Below are 19,562 nucleotides of genomic sequence, written 5' to 3' on the forward strand. Positions count from 1 at the left end.
AGCGTTTGCTGTCATTGTAAAGGACGTTTAATGTGTGCAGACAAGCATACATCTGGAACATGTGTCTTTCTTTGGATTCAGAGAGTTGTGCAAAAGGACTGAGGGGCTGCTGGCAGTATAACTTTGACAGTTTTTCTTTTTTTATTCTTCCTTTTAATCATGTCTGATATCCATCTAAACTATGTGCGCACACAGCAAGCATTACCATAGCAACATCGAACATCAATGGAAATACAAAAGGAAAATATGGTTTTGCTTCATTATTAGTTTTGCAGGACACAACCGAAACCGTTCTTCGCTCTAGTGCGCAGTGCACGGCTCCCTCTCTCTCTCTTTACTCGCCCAGTCACTCACTGACGTCACTCAGCCAACACATTGCCATTCTCGCAAACACACATACACTACTCTCATAAGTTACCTAGCTCCTCTGTTGTGCACATCTAGATACGTAGACGCGCACACAGCTGCTTGGCTTGCTGTCAAATATTAGCGGATTTAAGACCGCCCAATTAGCGTCAACTAATGCAAGTGAAATTACTACATTTTCTAACAAATTCTTACAATTTGTGTTTTATCTTTAATAAATGGTGTTTTTCCTGTTAAATGGCTTATATGTGTACATGTATCCATATTTTTGTTTTTAGTACTTAACTAATCATTAATAATTGTATTTTTCTAAAAGCACAAACCAGGAGTGGCAACCACAAATCATGAATAATTTAACATAATGTCAGTAAAACTTTATGTTCTATTATAACCTAATCCTTGATTATGGCAGAATTTAAGTACGGTAATATGGAAAATTGTAAATTGTTCTTTGAGTGCAACAAGAAACGCTCAATGTGTTTAATGCTTTTTAATTTATGTTTTAACCTTGTAAAATAGTTTTTTGACTGTGAGTGTTTAATGTATTGTAAGATTTTCTGTTAAAACAAAATAAAGCACAGATGTGTATTTGCTCTTTAATAACGTTCCCAGAGCTCTGTGTACGTGCAGGCTGGTTTTAAAGATAATGTACATGTCATTGTACATATTAAATAAATTATAAATGGGTTGTACTTGTATAGCGCTTTTCTACCTTCAAGGTACTCAAAGCGCTTTGACACTACTTCCACATTTACCCATTCACACACACATTCACACACTGATGGAGGGAGCTGCCATGCAAGGCGCTAACCAGCACCCATCAGGAGCAAGGGTGAAGTGTCTTGCTCAGGACACAACGGACATGACGAGGTTGGTACTAGGTGGGGATTGAACCAGGGACCCTCGGGTCGCGCACGGCCATTCTTCCACTGCGCCACGCCGTCCCATCTTAAGTATGTCAAAATAAACATAACAGAGGTATAATGCCACCAACTCAGCTACTGCTGCTTTTTTCAGGCTTCTGATTGGACAATATGTGCATGACAGCAGGTGTATGTGTTTGTGTGTAGACGTACACACTTTTGAAACTACACTTGTGTGGACGGAGATTGTTTTAACCCCAAATATGTGTTTTTGAAATTCTCCGTGTAATTGGATTGGTCCTTTTGGACTGTGAAGATTCTGAACTAATGATACTGCTTCCGGTATTTTTTTTATCCAGCAGATTGTCGTAATTATGACAGGCTGTCACATTCGGTTCAGCTGCCGCTGCATACACATAAAATATCAGATTGTATTAACTACAAATAAGCAACACCACACAAAAGTTTGTAACACAACATTTCATCCTCAAAAGTTTCAAGTGAACACCACTTAAATGGGAACTTCTCTTTTTTTTTTCCTTTGCCTATTGTTCACAATCATTATGAAAGACGTGACGACGGATGTATGTTTTTCATGCATTTGAAATAGTAAATACATAAAGTATTTGAGCTTCTACATTGAAGCTGCTGTTTAGTTTACATGGTGGCACTTCATTGGATCTTGCACTTGTGTGTTATAACACCTCTACTTAATGCACAGCTTGCTTGTCTCTGTATTTAATTGTTGCTACTCGAGCAAACAACAGTAAATACCTGGTAGCTTTTCCAAAAGTTTTTTGTTTACATCTTCTTTTCTTTAAGTTTGTGGATTGCAATGCCTTAAAGTTGATTATTCCACTATTTGCTCATAATTATTGTAGGCAGCGCCTGTTTTGTATTAGGTCTATTTAAAAAATAAAAACATACATGATACATTTAATTTTCTTTTCACTATGCAAAGCTTCCATCTGCATCGAATTGCATTGAATCGTATTGAAATGTTTTATAAAGTATTGTTAGTGAATTGTATCATAACCTATGTATAGAGATTAATATTGAATCGCAATTTAAGGTAGAGATGTACATTCCCTATATATGTATACATACACACATACATACATACATACATACATACATACATATACACACGCACACATTATTAATTTATAAAGAAAGAAGAAAAAAGTAAGTATGCATAATTTTTTTTTAACTTAATCACATCCTAAAACCAACTCAATGCACAATATGCAATAAAATATAGTTAAAAGGCACAAAATAGTTTCCAATTGTAATCCTTCCAAAAGGTCAGATACTCCCTACTCAGTGGTTAGAGTGTCCGCCCTGAGATCGGTAGGTTGTGAGTTCAAACCCCGGCCGAGTCATACCAAAGACTTAAAAAATGGGACCCATTACCTCCCTGCTTGGCACTCAGCATCAAGGGTTGAAATTGGGGGTTAAATCACCAAAAATGATTCCCTGGCACGGCACCGCTGGTGCCCACTGCTCCCCCACCTCCCAGGGGGTGAACAAGGGGCAGAGGACAAATTTCACCACACCTAGTGTGTGTGTGACAATCACTGGTACTTTAACTTTAACTTAAGATAAAAAAAATGTATTGTATGAGAGAACACACAAAATAATTTTATAGAGAATAAACACCAGACAATGCATGTGATAATTCTGCAGCGTCAGGGTGTTGATATCAACACAACAAGCCACTCATAAGCAACTAAAGGAACATGAAGAACAAAGATAGACAAACACGGTTGGAGGTAGACTTTGTGCAGAACGTTGTGGGGTCGCTGGTCTCCATTTAAGAGATACAACCTGACCACTTCAAAATAAAGCAGTTCACTTCAAATGGCTTTAGTCTGTTTCTTGACAAAAAGTGCAAAAGGCTTGTGACACATCCAGAACACTGTATTTAGTTCTAAAACTGTCTGAAAGTGTTAGTGGAGACTGTCATAAGGACACTAATGATCTAATTAGTCTTATTTTGGTAGGGTCTAACGTAATCCATTGCCTCAGCAAAATTGTGTTTAATTAAACAAGTATGAGATCAGGCTACATTTCGCAGAGGTTGTTCCTGCGGAAAGCCTTGTAGTTACTGAAAGTAGTGCTCAGGTTTTATAGACAAAAAAAAACCTCAAGTTGACATTCTTGACTGGTGGTTTCTACCAAGGATCCCAATAGTAAGTATCCAGCGCCCTCCAGTGGTCTTACTCTTAACTGCATCTACCTGTCAAGCACTTACAACACCATGCAAATTTGAATTATGCCTTTAAAATGGAGCAGATACTAAAAGTAAAAAGGAAAATTATTACTGTTTTAAAGCAGTGCTTCACAAGTCTCAAGAAGGATAATACCGTGTTGGTCATCAAGTACTAAATACTATAGCAGTAATCTCGAATGCACATACCTCAAAATATGTTTACTAATAAATGAATAACATGTTTCAAGTACATCATGTTTTACAATGAAGTCTTCCATATTAAGAGTATATAAAGGCATGGGCCTCCTACTGTAAAAAAAACAACTTGTCATACAAAACTGTATTTGACAGCCTATTAAAGCATAATAGTTCAACGGCTTTAAAATTAGATTTAATGGCAACAAATTAGCCTTTGGGAATTAGCAAACTTCCAAAAAAAAATAGCTTTTAAAAATTAGATAGTTTACCTAACACACTGTCTTTCAAAGGAAGCCATACCTGTATCTTGTGATAATCACATGACTGTAACATAACAACACCCTCCAAAATCTTTCCTGTACATCACTTTGGACTTAATAAGTTCAGGTCATACACAAAACTTTATAGCACACATTTTAACACTTGTTTAAATGCATTGATAATAGGGATGTCCCAATTTGAGAAAGATATTGGTCCAATGTCATCAAAAAAATTAATTGGATTATGTTGGCTTACATGTTTTGTAAAATGTCAGATATAAACGCTCTGATACAAGCAGCATGTTTACCTGCGCTAAGCTAGAGAGCCAGTTAACATCTAAATGTCGTTCAATAAGCACAAAGTTGGTCTGTTTTTGTATTTTAGTCAAGTCATTCCCAAAAGGTGACCATGGTAGGCTATAAGTTACCCGGAGATAGCAGCTCCCAAACAGCTAAGCACACAATAGCACACAAGCTAGACATGTAATAAGTGCCTGCAATATTCAACTTACTGTGACATGAGCTTATCTTAATAAATTATTGTGACCACTAGGTGTCACCAAAAAAATTAAGACGCCACTTCAACTTAAAGACAGCATAGGTTCATTCCAAACAGTTGAATAAAAAGCTTGGTGTTTTTGTTACCTAGCATTTTTTTTGGTTTTACAAATGTCATTTGATCAAACTTTTTCTAACATTGAATACTACAAAATATATACAAAGTATATATGACTCCTGCTGATATCATAGTGGACCAATGTCGGTATCGGCCAATGCTCAAGGTAAAAGTTTCAGTTAGTTATAAGAAGAACAAAACGATATGAGAGCAGTGAGTGTAAGTCAATAGAGCTTACCTGAGCAAAGAGAAGACACTGTAGGAATTCCTGACTGAGCTTTGGTCAACATGAAGTAGACTATTTTTCTTCCGCTCTGACTGATCCTGCAACAAGAACATGTCAGCAATTCAGCACACAGCGTGACACAGGCGTATGTTCACGCAATTCATCACACGAGAATTCTGGAAATGGACAAACACTGTACCTTCTGATCAAAGTCAGCAGCATAATAACCATCATTCAACCCGAATATGATCTCATTTGGATTCCTGGATCGAATCTGTGGAAAATGCAAAGCAGCTGAAACTCACAGCAGAAACACAGAGGGGGAAAAATATATCCATCTTTTGTCAGTTTTAAATGCAAATATAGAGGGGTATTATTATGGAAGTAGAATTGTCTCACATCAGCTTATATATATCAATATGATATTAATACATATGCATATATCAATAAATATACAAATGCAAATACAAATGTGATATACAAATAAATAAATCATTTGTATAAATAAACACGTATTTGTAAATATATTTTGAGATTTCAAAATATATACAAATACAATTTATAAATATAAAAATGTGACATACAAATAAATCAAGAATTTGTATAAATAAACGTATATTTGTAAATATATTTTTGAGATTTGAATACAAATATGCTTGATTTTGTATTTGTATTGAATTTGCATATGTGGGTCATATGATGACTGATATATGATGATGATGATTTGACACACTTTGCACTGATAAGAGATCAGTATCTACATCGGGACAAGGTCATTAAACGGCATTGATACAATTAAATAAGCAGCTAGCACGGTCTTTCAGATTAACTGGATAAATTAGCATTAGCTAATACAACGCTAACGTTAGCAAGCTCAGGCCCGGTGTGCGTTCTCTCTGTAAAGACGTGGATTGATTTTGTGCAGAGTACTCCGGGCATTTTGAATATAATGCATCTATTGCTCTGGCTGCAGTGCCCTCTGCTGGTTGCTCAGGAGAGTGTGTAGGTCACATTTATTTGTGCATTTGGTTTGTGGGAGGAATGTCTCTTCGACTCAAAAGCAAAGAGCATCCACATATGCAAATTTAATACAAATACAAAATCAAGCATATTTATATTCAAATCTCAAAAATATATTTACAAATACACGTTTATTTATACAAATTCTTGATTTATTTGTATGTCACATTTTTATATTTATAAATTTTATTTGTATATATTTTCAAATATCTAAAATATATTTACAAATACGCATATATTTATACAAATCATTTATTTATTTGTATATTACATTTGTATATTTATTAATATATGCATATGTATTAATATCATATTGATAAAAATAAGTTTATGTGAGACAATTCTACTTCCATATACTATCAATGTCTTGTGTGTGGCTGACCTGCTGTCCCGTGTATCTGACGCCATCCAGGTTGACCTTCCATTCTATGAGGAGCTGGTACTGTTCTTGTTGTCCTCCCCAAATCCTTACCACAAAACAAGAGACTGAGGTATCCAAAAGGTCCGGCAACATACCAAAGTCCAAGCTCCGCCAAGTAGGATTCTTTGAAACACACACAAACAGACATAGGGAGCGTCAGTAGTGCCTTAATGAAATGTTACTACTGTAGATTCATGTTCATGAACATGTTATGGTCCAGGACCATCGAGCAAATGATGAAAAACAACAAGTAATTATTGTCTAGTTTGGACACACGGCTGGCCTAAGGTTTAGTGATGTGTTGGTCGCGAACAAGAGTGTGAAGTGAACGATGGGAGTCGGTTCGCGATCGAGAGAGCAAGCTGCCGATAGAAAGCATTTTTTATTTATTTTTTTTAATTGTCTTTTAAACCCGCATTGATCTACATGTATGGCTGTGGCAGAGAGACGAGAGCGAGCGAAGTGCGAGAGATGTGACCATTTTACCGAAAATGAGTGATAGCAGGAAAAGGAGTAACATTTGGACACATTTCAAAGTGTTAGATTCCCCCCAAAAAAAGCACAGTGTACACTTTTTAAAATAAAATAAAAATATTGAGCAGGCTCTACGAACAAGTCATATGCAAACTAATCACCCAACAATAAGATTAATGGAGATGGACAAAATATTAGCAAGGGATTCTGCTAATGAAGGTGCCAACGTGTCCTGCAACTGTTGTTGCTCCGATGTCTGTAGCATCAGCCAGTATATCACCACCACAGCCACCTAGTAGACCTACATCCCAGAGCTCTCTGAGACAGTTTTTGCAAAAGGCTATGGCTCCAGCAAAACAAGACTCAATTGATGAGAAACTTTCACAAATTAAAATGGGTCTTTTCGTGTATATGTCATGTTAAGTGTATTAAAAAAAAACTAACTAGATGGCATCATAACTCTGCTTTTTAAAACACAGGGATCAGAGAGGTTTATGACCATGTGTGGCTGTCAAATGTGCATAATGAGCCATGTCTATAGTTCGGTGCTGTTCTGAGTGTGTCAAGTAAAAATGATTAAACACAAACAACTGTTAAAACTGTTGTTTGGAGACTGAAGAGAAATGGGAACCTCTGCACTTCAGCATTCCCATAATTGGGGGCTCGTCTGAAAGAACCTGAATATTTGCATATAATCGAAAAACATCGATAGGCTAAACACACATCTCAAAAAGATGATTGCAACCTAACTGTTCAAGGGGAAGTTAAGACGACAGTTCACAGGAACCAGAACTTCCTGTTAAGCTGTACACGGACTCGTCTCACAGGGGGCACTAAAGAGCGTGCCTCAATCCTGCTTAGGTCAGCGCATGACTCAACAGCAAGGCTGACAACATGTGGAGCAGCATCTGTTGTGCATGTGTGCAGAGAATGTAAACAGTAGTGCACAGCTGTGTCTACTGACATCTAAATGATGTAGCAAGAAGTAGAAAAAAATCAAATAGTACCCCAGTCATTCCATTTACAAACCCTGTTTCCATATGAGTTGGGAAATTGTGTTAGATGTAAATATAACGGAATACAATGATTTGCAAATCCTTTTTAACCCATATTCAATTGAATGCACTACAAAGACAAGATATTTTGATGTTCAAACTCATAAACTGTTTTTATTTTTTGCAAATAATAATTAACTTAGAATTTCATGGCTGCAACACGTGCCAAAGTAGTTGGGAAAAGGCATGTTCACCACTGTGTTACATGGCCTTTCCTTTGAACAACACTCATAAACATTTGGGAACTGAGAAGACACATTTTTTAAGCTTCTCAGGTGGAATTCTTTCCCATTCTTGCTTGAAGTACAGCTTAAATTGTTCAACAGTCCGGGGTTCTCCGTTGTGTTATTTTAGGCTTCATAATGCGCCACACATTTTCAATGGGAGACAGGTCTGGACTACAGGCAGGCCAGTCTAGTACCCGCACTCTTTTACTATGAAGCCACGTTGATGTAACACGTGGCTTTGCATTGTCTTGCTGAAATAAGCAGGGGCGTCCATGCTAACATTGCTTGGAAGGCAACATATGTTGCTCCAAAACCTGTATGTACCTTTCAGCATTAATGGCGCCTTTACAGATGTGTAAGTTACCAAAGTCTTGGGCACTAATACACCCCCATACCATCACAGATGCTGGCTTTTCAACTTTGCGCCTATAACAATCACCACGTCCACAGTTTCCAAAAACACTTTGAAATGTGGACTCGTCAGACCACAGAACATTTTTCCACTTTGTATCAGTCCATCTTAGATGAGCTCAGGCCCAGCGAAGCTGACAGCGTTTCTGGGTGTTGTCGATAAACGGTTTTCGCCTTGCGTAGGAGAGTTTTAACTTACAGATGTAGCGACCAACTGTAGTTACTGACAGTGGGTTTCTGAAGTCTTCCTGAGCCCATGTGGTGATATCCTTTACACACTGATGTCGCTTGTTGATGCAGTACAGCCTGAGGGATCGAAGGTCACGGGCTTAGCTGCTTACGTGCAGTGATTTCTCAAGATTCTCTGAACCCTTTGATGATATTACGGACCGTAGATGGTGAAATCCCTAAATTCCTTGCAATAGCTGGTTGAGAAAGGTTATTCTTAAACTGTTCAACAATTTGCTCACGCATTTGTTGACAAAGTGGTGACCCTTGCCCCATCCTTGTTTGTGAATGACTGAGCATTTCATGGAATCTACTTTTATACCCAATCATGGCACCCACCTGTTCCCAATTTGCCTGCTCACCTGTGGGATGTTCCAAATAAGTGTTTGATGAGCATTCCTCAACTTTATCAGTATTTATTGCCACCTTTCCCAACTTCTTTGTCACGTGTTGCTGGCATCAAATTCCAAAGTTAATGATTATTTGCAAAAAAAAAAAATGTTTATCAGTTAGAACATCAAATATGTTGTCTTTGTAGCATACTCAACTGAATATGGGTTGAAAATGATTTGCAAATCATTGTATTCCGTTTATATTTACATCTAACACAATTTCCCAACTCATACGGAAACGGGGTTTGTATAACAAGTGATGCACAGAAAAATCCCAAGTTCAAACGGGCCTCCAATCTCTTTAGACTACACTCAAAGGAACTTTGGGAGCCTTGTGATCACATTATTTTCATAAATGAAGTACTTTTCACCCTAATCCTTAACCCAGATTTTTAAGGCCGTCTTGACCAAGGATTTTCATAGTTGAGTATGATTTGTTAGATCAGTCAAATATGTGCAAAACCATATTTTTATGCTGGCATGATCACAGCTAATGGGGATCCACACAAAACCAAATCTCATTAAGGACTTTTTTTCACCTCAAAAAATCTAAAGCTATATGAGTATACAGTTGTGGTCAAAAGTTTACATACACTTGTAAAGAACATAATGTCATGGCTGTCTTGATTTTCCAATCATTTCTACAACTCTTATTTTTTTTTTGTGATAGAGTGATTGGAGCACATACTTGTTGGTCACAAAAAACATTCATGAAGTTTGGTTCTTTTATGGATGTATTATGGGTCTACTGAAATGTGGCCAAATCTGTTGGGTCAAAATATGCATACAGCAATGTTAATATTTGGTTACATGTCCCTTGGCAAGTTTCACTGCAATAAGGCGCTTTTGGTAACCATCCACAAGCTTCTGGCAAGCTTTGGTTGAATTTTGGACCACTCCTCTTGACAAAATTGGTGCTGTTCAGCTAAATGTGTTGGTTTTCTGACATGGACTTGTTTCTTTAGCATTGTCCACACGTTTAAGTCAGGACTTTGGGAAGGCTATTCTAAAACCTTAATTGTAGCCTGATTTAGCCATTCCTTTAATACTTTTGACGTGTGTTTGGGGTCATTGTCCTGTTGGAACACCCAACTACACCCAAGACCCAACCTCCGGGCTGATGATTTTAGGTTGTCCTTAAGAATTTGGAGGTAATCCTCCCTTTTCATTGTCCCATTTACTCTCTGTAAAGCACCAGTTCCATTGGCAGCAAAACAGGCCCAGAGCATAATACTACCACCACCATGCTTGACGGTAGGCCTGGTGTTCCTGGGATTAAAGGCCTCACCTTTTCTCTTCCAAACATATTGTTGGGTATTGTGGCCAAACAGCTCAATTTTTGTTTCATCTGACATCACATGGACAAAGATAAGACCTTCTGGACCTATATATATACACAGGTAAAAGCCAGTAAATTAGAATAGTTTGAAAAACTTGATTTATTTCAGTAATTGCATTCAAAAGGTGTAACTTGTACATTATATTTATTCATTGCACACAGACTGATGCATTCAAATGTTTATTTCATTTAATTTTGATGATTTGAAGTGGCAACAAATGAAAATCCAAAATTCAGTGTGTCACAAAATTAGAATATTACTTAAGGCTAATACAAAAAAGGGATTTTTAGAAATGTTGGCCAACTGAAAAGTATGAAAATGAAAAATATGAGCATGTACAATACTCAATACTTGGTTGGAGCTCCTTTTGCCTCAATTACTGCGTTAATGCGGCGTGGCATGGAGTCGATGAGTTTCTGGCACTGCTCAGGTGTTATGAGAGCCCAGGTTGCTCTGATAGTGGCCTTCAACTCTTCTGCGTTTTTGGGTCTGGCATTCTGCATCTTCCTTTTCACAATACCCCACAGATTTTCTATGGGGCTAAGGTCAGGGGAGTTGGCGGGCCAATTTAGAACAGAAATACCATGGTCCGTAAACCAGGCACGGGTAGATTTTGCGCTGTGTGCAGGCGCCAAGTCCTGTTGGAACTTGAAATCTCCATCTCCATAGAGCAGGTCAGCAGCAGGAAGCATGAAGTGCTCTAAAACTTGCTGGTAGATGGCTGCGTTGACCCTGGATCTCAGGAAACAGAGTGGACTGGCACCAGCAGATGACATGGCACCCCAAACCATCACTGATGGTGGAAACTTTACACTAGACTTCAGGCAACGTGGATCCTGTGCCTCTCCTGTCTTCCTTCAGACTCTGGGACCTCGATTTCCAAAGGAAATGCAAAATTTGCATGGTTGGGTGATGGTTTGGGGTGCCATGTCATCTGCTGGTGTCGGTCCACTCTGTTTCCTGAGATCCAGGGTCAACGCAGCCGTCTACCAGCAAGTTTTAGAGCACTTCAAAATCCCATATTTTTACCAATATTCAGGAGATTTCCCATATATATAGAAATGCAAATGTTGATGCTCCTCCCTGACACACATAAAATAAAAAGGTCTCTTAAAAAAAAAAAACCTTGATGTTTTTCGGTTTTAAATTAACCACAACTTTAGCGCCGCATAAACATTACGTCGCTACTGGTATGATGTTCCCTAAAAAAGTAAAATAACGCTTATCAGACTCCTTAACTACTAATAATCGGTATAGGCCCTAAAAAAAAAAATCAGTCTAGCTCTACTTTGTACTTTTTTCAGAGTGTGCATATTTTACTAAAATAGGGACTTTTGTCGAGGCTCGAAACAATTATTATTGTTTACATTGTCCATGGGGAACTTGGCTTCACTATACAAACCTTTTGGTATACAAACCATGTTCAAGAACCAGCTTGTTTGTAAATCAAGGTGTCACTGTACTAATATGATCCAGCTTAAGAAACTGTTCAAACTCCAAGTGTTTACAAAGTACAAAGAAGAAGAATATTGATAAACATTTTGAACCTTATTGAAAGTTAGATATTATTATTCATCTCATAACGTGAATCACAACATAATTAACTGTTTATTTATGAGAACTGTTGTATTTGTTGACAATTGATTTAAATTGTGTTAAAAATTGAGAACAGGAAGTAAACAAACGTGTTAGTAAATGCTATGAAGTGTTAAAAAGGTAGGATTAAATAAGCTATGCTTTTCCCACTCCTTTACGGACATGTTGCAATGAGAAAATGGAAATGCATGAAAAACTACTATTATGTTGTAACTGTTAGCATGTTCAAAATAAAACAAACAACAACACATGCTGTTACATAACCCAGCATGTAAAATTGTAAAGAATTTGAAAGCAAATAAAAATATTAAAAATAATAATACTCACCAGTGAGTCACGTATGACTTCACTCTTGTAAAAATCTAAAAAGACAAAAGTTAAAAGACACAGATTAAATATTAGCTTGCACATAATCAAAAGCAAGGTAAGATGGACAGCAAGACAGTAATAAAGGTCTTCGTCACACTAACCACTAGATATGCGCTCTCCTATGCAGAGGTGTAGGGTGAAGTAAGTGTCCAGCAGGGGGGAACCATTCTTGTTGACAATGTTTCTTGCTGCAATGCTCCGGAGGTGACGCAATCGTCTCTGATTAACAGAAACACAACAGATATTTGCTGCGGTCAGTCGTAGGCAGAAAACAAACATCAGAGCTGTTGAAAAACAATTATGGCGGATTTGATGACACAAAGGCACGGACTTGTGCATGTGATTGTGGATAAAAGAGAAAAAAACGACAGTTTAAATAATGAAGGCATGTAGGATTTTGCATACATCAGTTCATTTGTCACAGCCTGCATCATATAAATATGGATCGCCATAGATACTTCGTGCTTTTTTGAAAGATTTGCCTGCCCTCACTCACAATGCCATTCAGTGCCAACCTTCACTATGAGCAGATAATGTCGCTGTGCATGGGGCACCACAATGCTTGGGTGGGCCGCAATTTACATAAAATATCAATTAATCTATGATGACCTGGGAGGATTTTCCTCTTTTCTGACTTATAAATAGTGTTACAATGTTGAATAATCGAGTTTAACAATGCCAATGAGTCAAATCATAAAGTTCATGCATTCGGGCGCGAGCTAGCACACAGTTTTTATTGCCTTTAAATGCCTGTCTTTTTTTTAAAAGTTGGCCATTTACGGCATCACAGATTAACAGACGTATTTATGTGGGCATTCTTGTACATGCTGTCGGCCAGCCTCCTCTACCGTGCCATGACAGGTGACTGGAGCCTCACGTGTTTTTCCATCATCCCAGCATGCCCTTCAGCCTTCTCTTATGTCTATAAAATCAATACTTCCGTGTTTATTTGTCCCCAAAAGTTTTACACTGGATTGTTTTGACAACCTGGGCAAGAATACTAAACACAAATATAAACACAGCACTTTTGTTTTTGCTCTCATTTGTCATGATATTAACTCAAAGATCTAAGACTTTCATTATAAACACAAAAGACCTATTACTCTCAAATATTGTTCCCAAATCCATCTAAATCTGTGTTAGTGAGCATTTCTTATTTGCCAAGATAATCCATCCCTCCTCACAAGTGTGGCATACCAAGATGCTGATTAAACAGCATGATTATTGTACAGGTTTGCCTTAGGCTGCCCACAATAAAAGGCCACACTGAAATGTGCAATTTTTCTTCACGGAGTGCAACACATCTACTTCACATAGAGCTGATCAGGTTGTTGATTGTGGACTGTGGAATGTTGGTCCACTCCTCTTCAATGGCTGCGTGAAGTTGCTGGATATTGTCAGGAGCTGGAACATGCTGTTGTATACGCCACAGCATCCCAAACATGCTCAATAGGTGACATGTCCGGTGAGTATGCTGGCCATGCAAGAACTGGAATGTTTTCAGCTTCCAGGAATTGTGTACAGCTCCTTGCAACATGGAGCCGTGCATTGTCATGCTGCAACATGAGGTGATAGTCTCGGGTGAATGACACAACAAAGGTCCTCAGGATCTCGTCACGGTATCTCTGTGCATTCAAAACGCCATCAATAAAATGCTTTTGCATTTGTTGTCCATAACATGCCTGCCCATACCATAACCCCACGCCCACCATGGCCCACTCGATTCACAACGTTGACATTAGCAAACCACTCTATCACATGATGCCACACATGCTGTCTGCCATCTGCCCTGAACAGTGAAAACCGGGATTCATTTGTGAAGAAAATACATCTCCAACGTGCCAGACGCCATCAAATGTGAGCATTTGCCCACTCAAGTCGTTTACGACAAGAAACTGCAATCAAGTCGAAATCCCGATGAGGACGACGAGCAGGCAGATGAGCTTCCCTGAGACGTTTCTCACAGTTTGATTAGTTTGCATAACCAAAGAATGCAAACGATCATGGAGGTGCACCTGCTGGATGCAGGGGATGTGGAGGTCCTGGGCTGGTGTGGTTACACGTGGTCTGCGGTTGTGAGGCCGGTTAGATGTACTGCCAAATTCTCTGAAACGCCTTTGGAACATTCAATTCATGGGCAACAACTCTGGTGGACATTCCTGCAGTCAGCATGCCAACTGCACGCTCCCTCAAAACGTGCGACATCTTTGGCATTGTGGGCATTGTACTGTGTGATAAAATTGCACATTTCAGAGTGGACTTTTATCGTGTGCAGCCTAAGGCACACCTGTGAAATAATCCTGCTGTTTAATCAGCATCTTGATACGCCACACCTGTGGAGGCGGGATGGATTATCTTGGCAAAAAATAATAGCTACATTAACACAGATTAGTGAACAATATTTGAGAGGAATAGGTATGTGTATATAATAAAAGTTTTCGATCTTTGAGTTGAAAAATGGAAGCAAAAATAAAAGTGTAGCTTTTATATTTTTGTTTACTGTATAATATTGGATTTGTGGCTAAACTCACAATAACACTGGCGTGCAACATGCAGTGACATAAATGCTAGTACAGTAAATGCAGCTCTTTTTGATGCAGCATTGGGTGCCACACTGGGTGTACCCAATAGCAGTGATATTTGTCTTCACGATATATATTTAAATGGTGTAAATCAAAAGGTCTTCAACAGAGAGTCAGTGATCCACAGGGATACTGCGGGGGCAGATTGTAAAATGTTTAGTTAAATGGATTTTTACTTTAAATTATTTTTCCACAAATGTAAATGTTTTAAAATACACATTAACACTGATCCAACACACTGTATTGTTGTTTATAAATAGTATTGGTATGGACACCCTACTCACTTAAGTTTTAAAATAAAATCAGTCAACAACAATATTGGTGTATTTATGTTAGCATTTAAGACAGCTAACGATTAACACTCAAAGACTTCTTGTCCGGCGCGGCACAGAAGGTAGAGATGCCGTGCCAGCAACTTAAGGGTTCTAGCTTCTACCATCTTTGTCATCCTTGGGCAAAACACTTCACCTTTGCTCCTGATGGGTCATGGGAAGTGCCTTGCATGACAACCTTGCCATCAGTGTGTGTATGTGTGTGTGAATGGGTGAATGTGATGTATAATGTAAAGTGCTTTGGGTATCATTTCAGGTATATTAAAGCGGTACGGTATTTTACGGACCATAGGCGCATCGGATTATAAGGCGCATTAAAAGGGGTTGTATCAGGATTTTTTTCAAAATTTAAAAAACACTTCCTTGTGGTCTAAATAACATGTAACGGTGGTTCTTTGGTCAAAATGTTGCATAGATTACGTTTGACCATCTTCAGGTCGCTTTCTGACAGTCGCTTCAGGATGCGCCGTTTTGTGTGCGGTCTTATTTACGTGTCTCACCTTTGGCAGCATCTTCTCCGCATCATCCTTGTTGTACCGGTGTAGCGTGCAAGGACGGGAGTGGAAGTAGTGTCAAAAATGCCAATGCCACCTGCATTTGACTCTCACCAGTTTGCGTACAGGGCCAACAGATCTACAGAGGATGCTATCGCAACAACCCTCCACACTTCTCTGAGCCACCTAGAGCAGCAGGGGAGCTATGCAAAGCTACTCTTTGTTGATTTTTAGCTCTGCGTTCAATACCATCCTCACCCACAGACTGGTGCCCAAACTGATGGGGCTAGGACTGTCTTCCTCCATCTGTCATTGGATCCTGGACTTCCTGACAAATCGATCTCAGAGGGTGAGAGTAGGCTCCCACCTCTCAGCATCCAACAGCATCAGCACCGGCTCCCCCCAGGGCTGCGTGCTAAGCCCCTTACTCTACACCCTCTACACTCATGACTACACCCCTGCCCATGCTAGCAATACCACTATAAAATTTGCAGACGACACCACAGTAGTGGGACTCATTTCTGGGGGGGATGAGTCTGCCTACAGAAATGAAGTGGAGTGGCTGACTGGGTGGTGCAGGGAAAATAACCTGGTCCTTAACAACACCAAGACGAAAGAGCTGATCATGGACTTCCGGAAGAAAAAAACGATAAATATCCAACCACTGTACATCAACGGGGACTATGTAGAGAGGGTCTCTAACAACAGGTTCGTGGGCATCCAGATCGAGGAAGACCTGTCGTGGAGTGCGAACACCTCAGTGACCATCAAAAAGGCACAGCAGAGACTTTACTTTCTGAGACTCCTCAGAAAGAACCACCTGTCACAAAAACTGCTTGTGTCTTTCTATTGCTGCTCAATAGAGAGTGTGCTGACATACTGCATGTGTGTATGGTATGCCAGCTGCACAGCGGCAGAGAGAAACGCACTTCAGAGGGTCATAAAAACTGCCATGAAGATCACTGGCTGCTCTCTCCCCTCCCTAGATGAACTGTACAGTGCCAGGTGCCTCAAAAAGGCCCAAAACATCATAAGGGATCCATCTCACCCAGGACATAAACTTTTTGAACTTCTGCCCTCATCCGTGGTTCACTAGTGCAACAACAACGCCGGAAATGTGTCCCTTGAAAAACCGTCCGACCAGAACTTTCTAATAACTAAAGTTCGGTGGGTGAATTATATAAACCCACTACACCGGTGGTTTTTAGCGCTTTCATAGCAAGTCTACTGACAGATACAAGTAAGAACTTTCTGTACATATACATTCATTGTACAAACACATATACACATTCTGTACATATACAAGTACATATGCATACTTACACTCATGCACATAATCACGTTTCATCAAACATATATTAACGTTGTTGCCTTAGGGTAAACTGGGTGTAACACATGGCACACTGACAAAGCTTAACCTATTGTGACTATAACAATCTACAAGGTTGCTTCTCTTTCTCCCCCTCCATTTTTCTGCATTCTTTCGTATCTCAAGTTATCATTACGTATATGTATTGTTGCATTTAAACAACTGTATTGTTGATAATAAAGGTAAATTATTGGTATTGTTCATTATCAATAGCGCTATTTCTATTGGTATTTGTATTGATCCATTTGTAGTGTAATAATGCTCATTGTCATTTCTGTATTATTTTTTATTTTTCGCTAACTGCTTATTTGCTATTACTTTTACCATCATATTTGTACATGTCATATTTGCTGATGTTGCTCTATTGTTGTTGTTGTTGTTGTTTTTGTCTCTCTGTCTAATCCCCCTCTTGTCCCCACAATTTCCCCCTCTGTCTTCTTTTTTTTCTCTTTCTATCCCCTCCTGCTCCGGCCCGGCTGCACTAAATGATTATATAAATACATTTAATAAAGTCAAATACAAATAAGGCAACAAGAGAAGTATCCTATACTTCTCTTTTGTAAAGTAAATCTGAACAGCCGACATGGGCATCTACATCAACTATATGATTTGCCTGAGAAGCTGGACAGGACAAAAAAAAAAAAAAAAAAAAAAAAGAACTTTACTAAGGCTGCAGCTAACGATTATTTTTCTATCGATTAATCTATAGATTATTTTTTTCGATTAATCGATTAATCTATAGATTTTTTTTTTTCCTTTTACTGATTATTTTTTTTATTTAAAGTGAAGATGAAAAAATAAATGTAGGCCAGTTTTTTCAAAAGGCATGGCTTTTATTTACAAAAAAAAAAAAAGTATGGCCACTCAGTCAACATTGACAACATGACAAATTTTTCTGTAACAATGTAAACATTTAAAACTTTTAACATTTAACAAAATTAAAAGTAGCTTTTTGCTTTTTAATGTGCAAATATAAAATAAACATACAGTGCAAATCTTAATATTCTGCAATAGTATAATCATTTCAAAAGTAAAAGTATTGCTTATTTTGCTTTAAAATGTGCAAAAATAAAGATAAACATCCAATACAAAAAAGTGTGTATTTCCTTGAATTGGCGCCGGTAACTTCTTTACTTAATCCATTCCATAATTTAATTCCACATACTGATATGCTAAAAGTTCTAAGTGTTGTACGTGCATATAAATGTTTTAAATTATTTTTTCCTCTAAGGTTATATTTCTCCTCTTTAGTTGAGAAGAATTGTTGTACATTCTTTGGTAGCAGGTTATAGTTTGCTTTGTACATCATTTTAGCTGTTTGCAATTTTACCAAATCACCAAACTTTAATATTTCTGACTTAATAAATAAAGGGTTTGTGTGTTCTCTATATCCAACATTATGTATTATTCTAACTGATCTTTTTTGTAACACGGTTAGCGAATGTAGGGCACATTTGTAGTTATTTCCCCATATTTCTGCACAATAACTCAGATATGGTAACACTAGCGAGCAGTAGAGAATATGCAGTGATTTTTGGCCCAGGACATATTTTGCTTTATTCATTATTGAAATGTTTTTTGCCACCTTATGTTGTATGTTTTGTATATGAGATTTCCAGTTCATTTGATCATCTATTAATACTCCCAAAAATCTAGTTTCTTTTACCCTTTCTATGTCTACTTCGTCTATTTGTATTTGTGTATGATGCTCTTTTCTACTATTACCAAATAGCATTATTTTAGTTTTACTGTATTCGCATGCCTCGAATTACTGCCGGGTCAAACTCGTTTCGCAAAATAATTAGTGCATGCTTTGCCTTACCGCCGGCTCAGGATTAACGCCGGATCAAACTCGTTTCGCAAAATATGAATTTTATTAGCGCATGTCTGGAATTTTCGCCGGGTCAAACTCGTTTCGCAAAATAATTAGCATATGTCTAGAACTTCCGCCGGGTCAAACTCGTCACGTCATGAGTGACACTTCACCTGTCATCATTTTCAAAATGGAGGAGGCTGATTTCAATAATTTGAAATCGCATAAAGGGAAGAAGATTAAGAGCTATTCAGTAGGATTTAAGGTCCAAGCTATTGAATATGCTAAAAAGAACAGTAAGCAGCTATGTTTTATTAATATACCGTAGCTGCGTGTGTCAAATATGAGTCATTAAATGACTCCCGCCTTCTGCTGGTAGAGGGCGCTAGTGATCCTTCTTGCGACTACCGGTACTGCAGAAGACTGGTGCTGCAGAAGAAGACAACAAGCCACAAGAGTGAGCAGTGATCGTTTGCTTGCACTTTTAACATGGAGGATTACATATCTAAAATAAAACAGTTTTCTAAACTGGACTTTCAATCGAAGCAGGAGGTAATACTTAAAGGAATATCTCCATCGAGACAGAGAGACTTTTAAAACTGAATAAAGCAGCTGCGCATGGACTCATAAGTAAAGGTAAGACCATAATAACGTTTTTTTATTAAATGTGCTTTTCATGATGGTATCCTTACATCACT

General features: G+C 38.3%; 1 protein-coding gene across 2 annotated transcripts in view; it reads right to left on the minus strand.

Annotated features, from left to right (window-relative positions):
* uvrag (UV radiation resistance associated gene) overlaps window positions 1-19,562 on the minus strand; it is a 191,109-nt gene that overhangs the window by 146,090 nt on the left and 25,457 nt on the right. For both annotated transcript variants that reach the window (XM_061961810.2, XM_061961809.2), the window contains exons 2-6: window positions 12,376-12,493; window positions 12,233-12,267; window positions 6,144-6,305; window positions 4,941-5,015; window positions 4,754-4,839 (exon numbers count right to left, since the gene is read on the minus strand). In XM_061961810.2, coding sequence (XP_061817794.1) covers window positions 4,754-4,839; window positions 4,941-5,015; window positions 6,144-6,305; window positions 12,233-12,267; window positions 12,376-12,493 — 476 coding nt within the window. The remainder of the gene's footprint in view (window positions 1-4,753; window positions 4,840-4,940; window positions 5,016-6,143; window positions 6,306-12,232; window positions 12,268-12,375; window positions 12,494-19,562) is intronic.

The sequence above is a fragment of the Nerophis lumbriciformis genome, linkage group LG09 (assembly GCF_033978685.3).
Source record: "Nerophis lumbriciformis linkage group LG09, RoL_Nlum_v2.1, whole genome shotgun sequence".
Classification (NCBI taxonomy): domain Eukaryota; kingdom Metazoa; phylum Chordata; class Actinopteri; order Syngnathiformes; family Syngnathidae; genus Nerophis; species Nerophis lumbriciformis.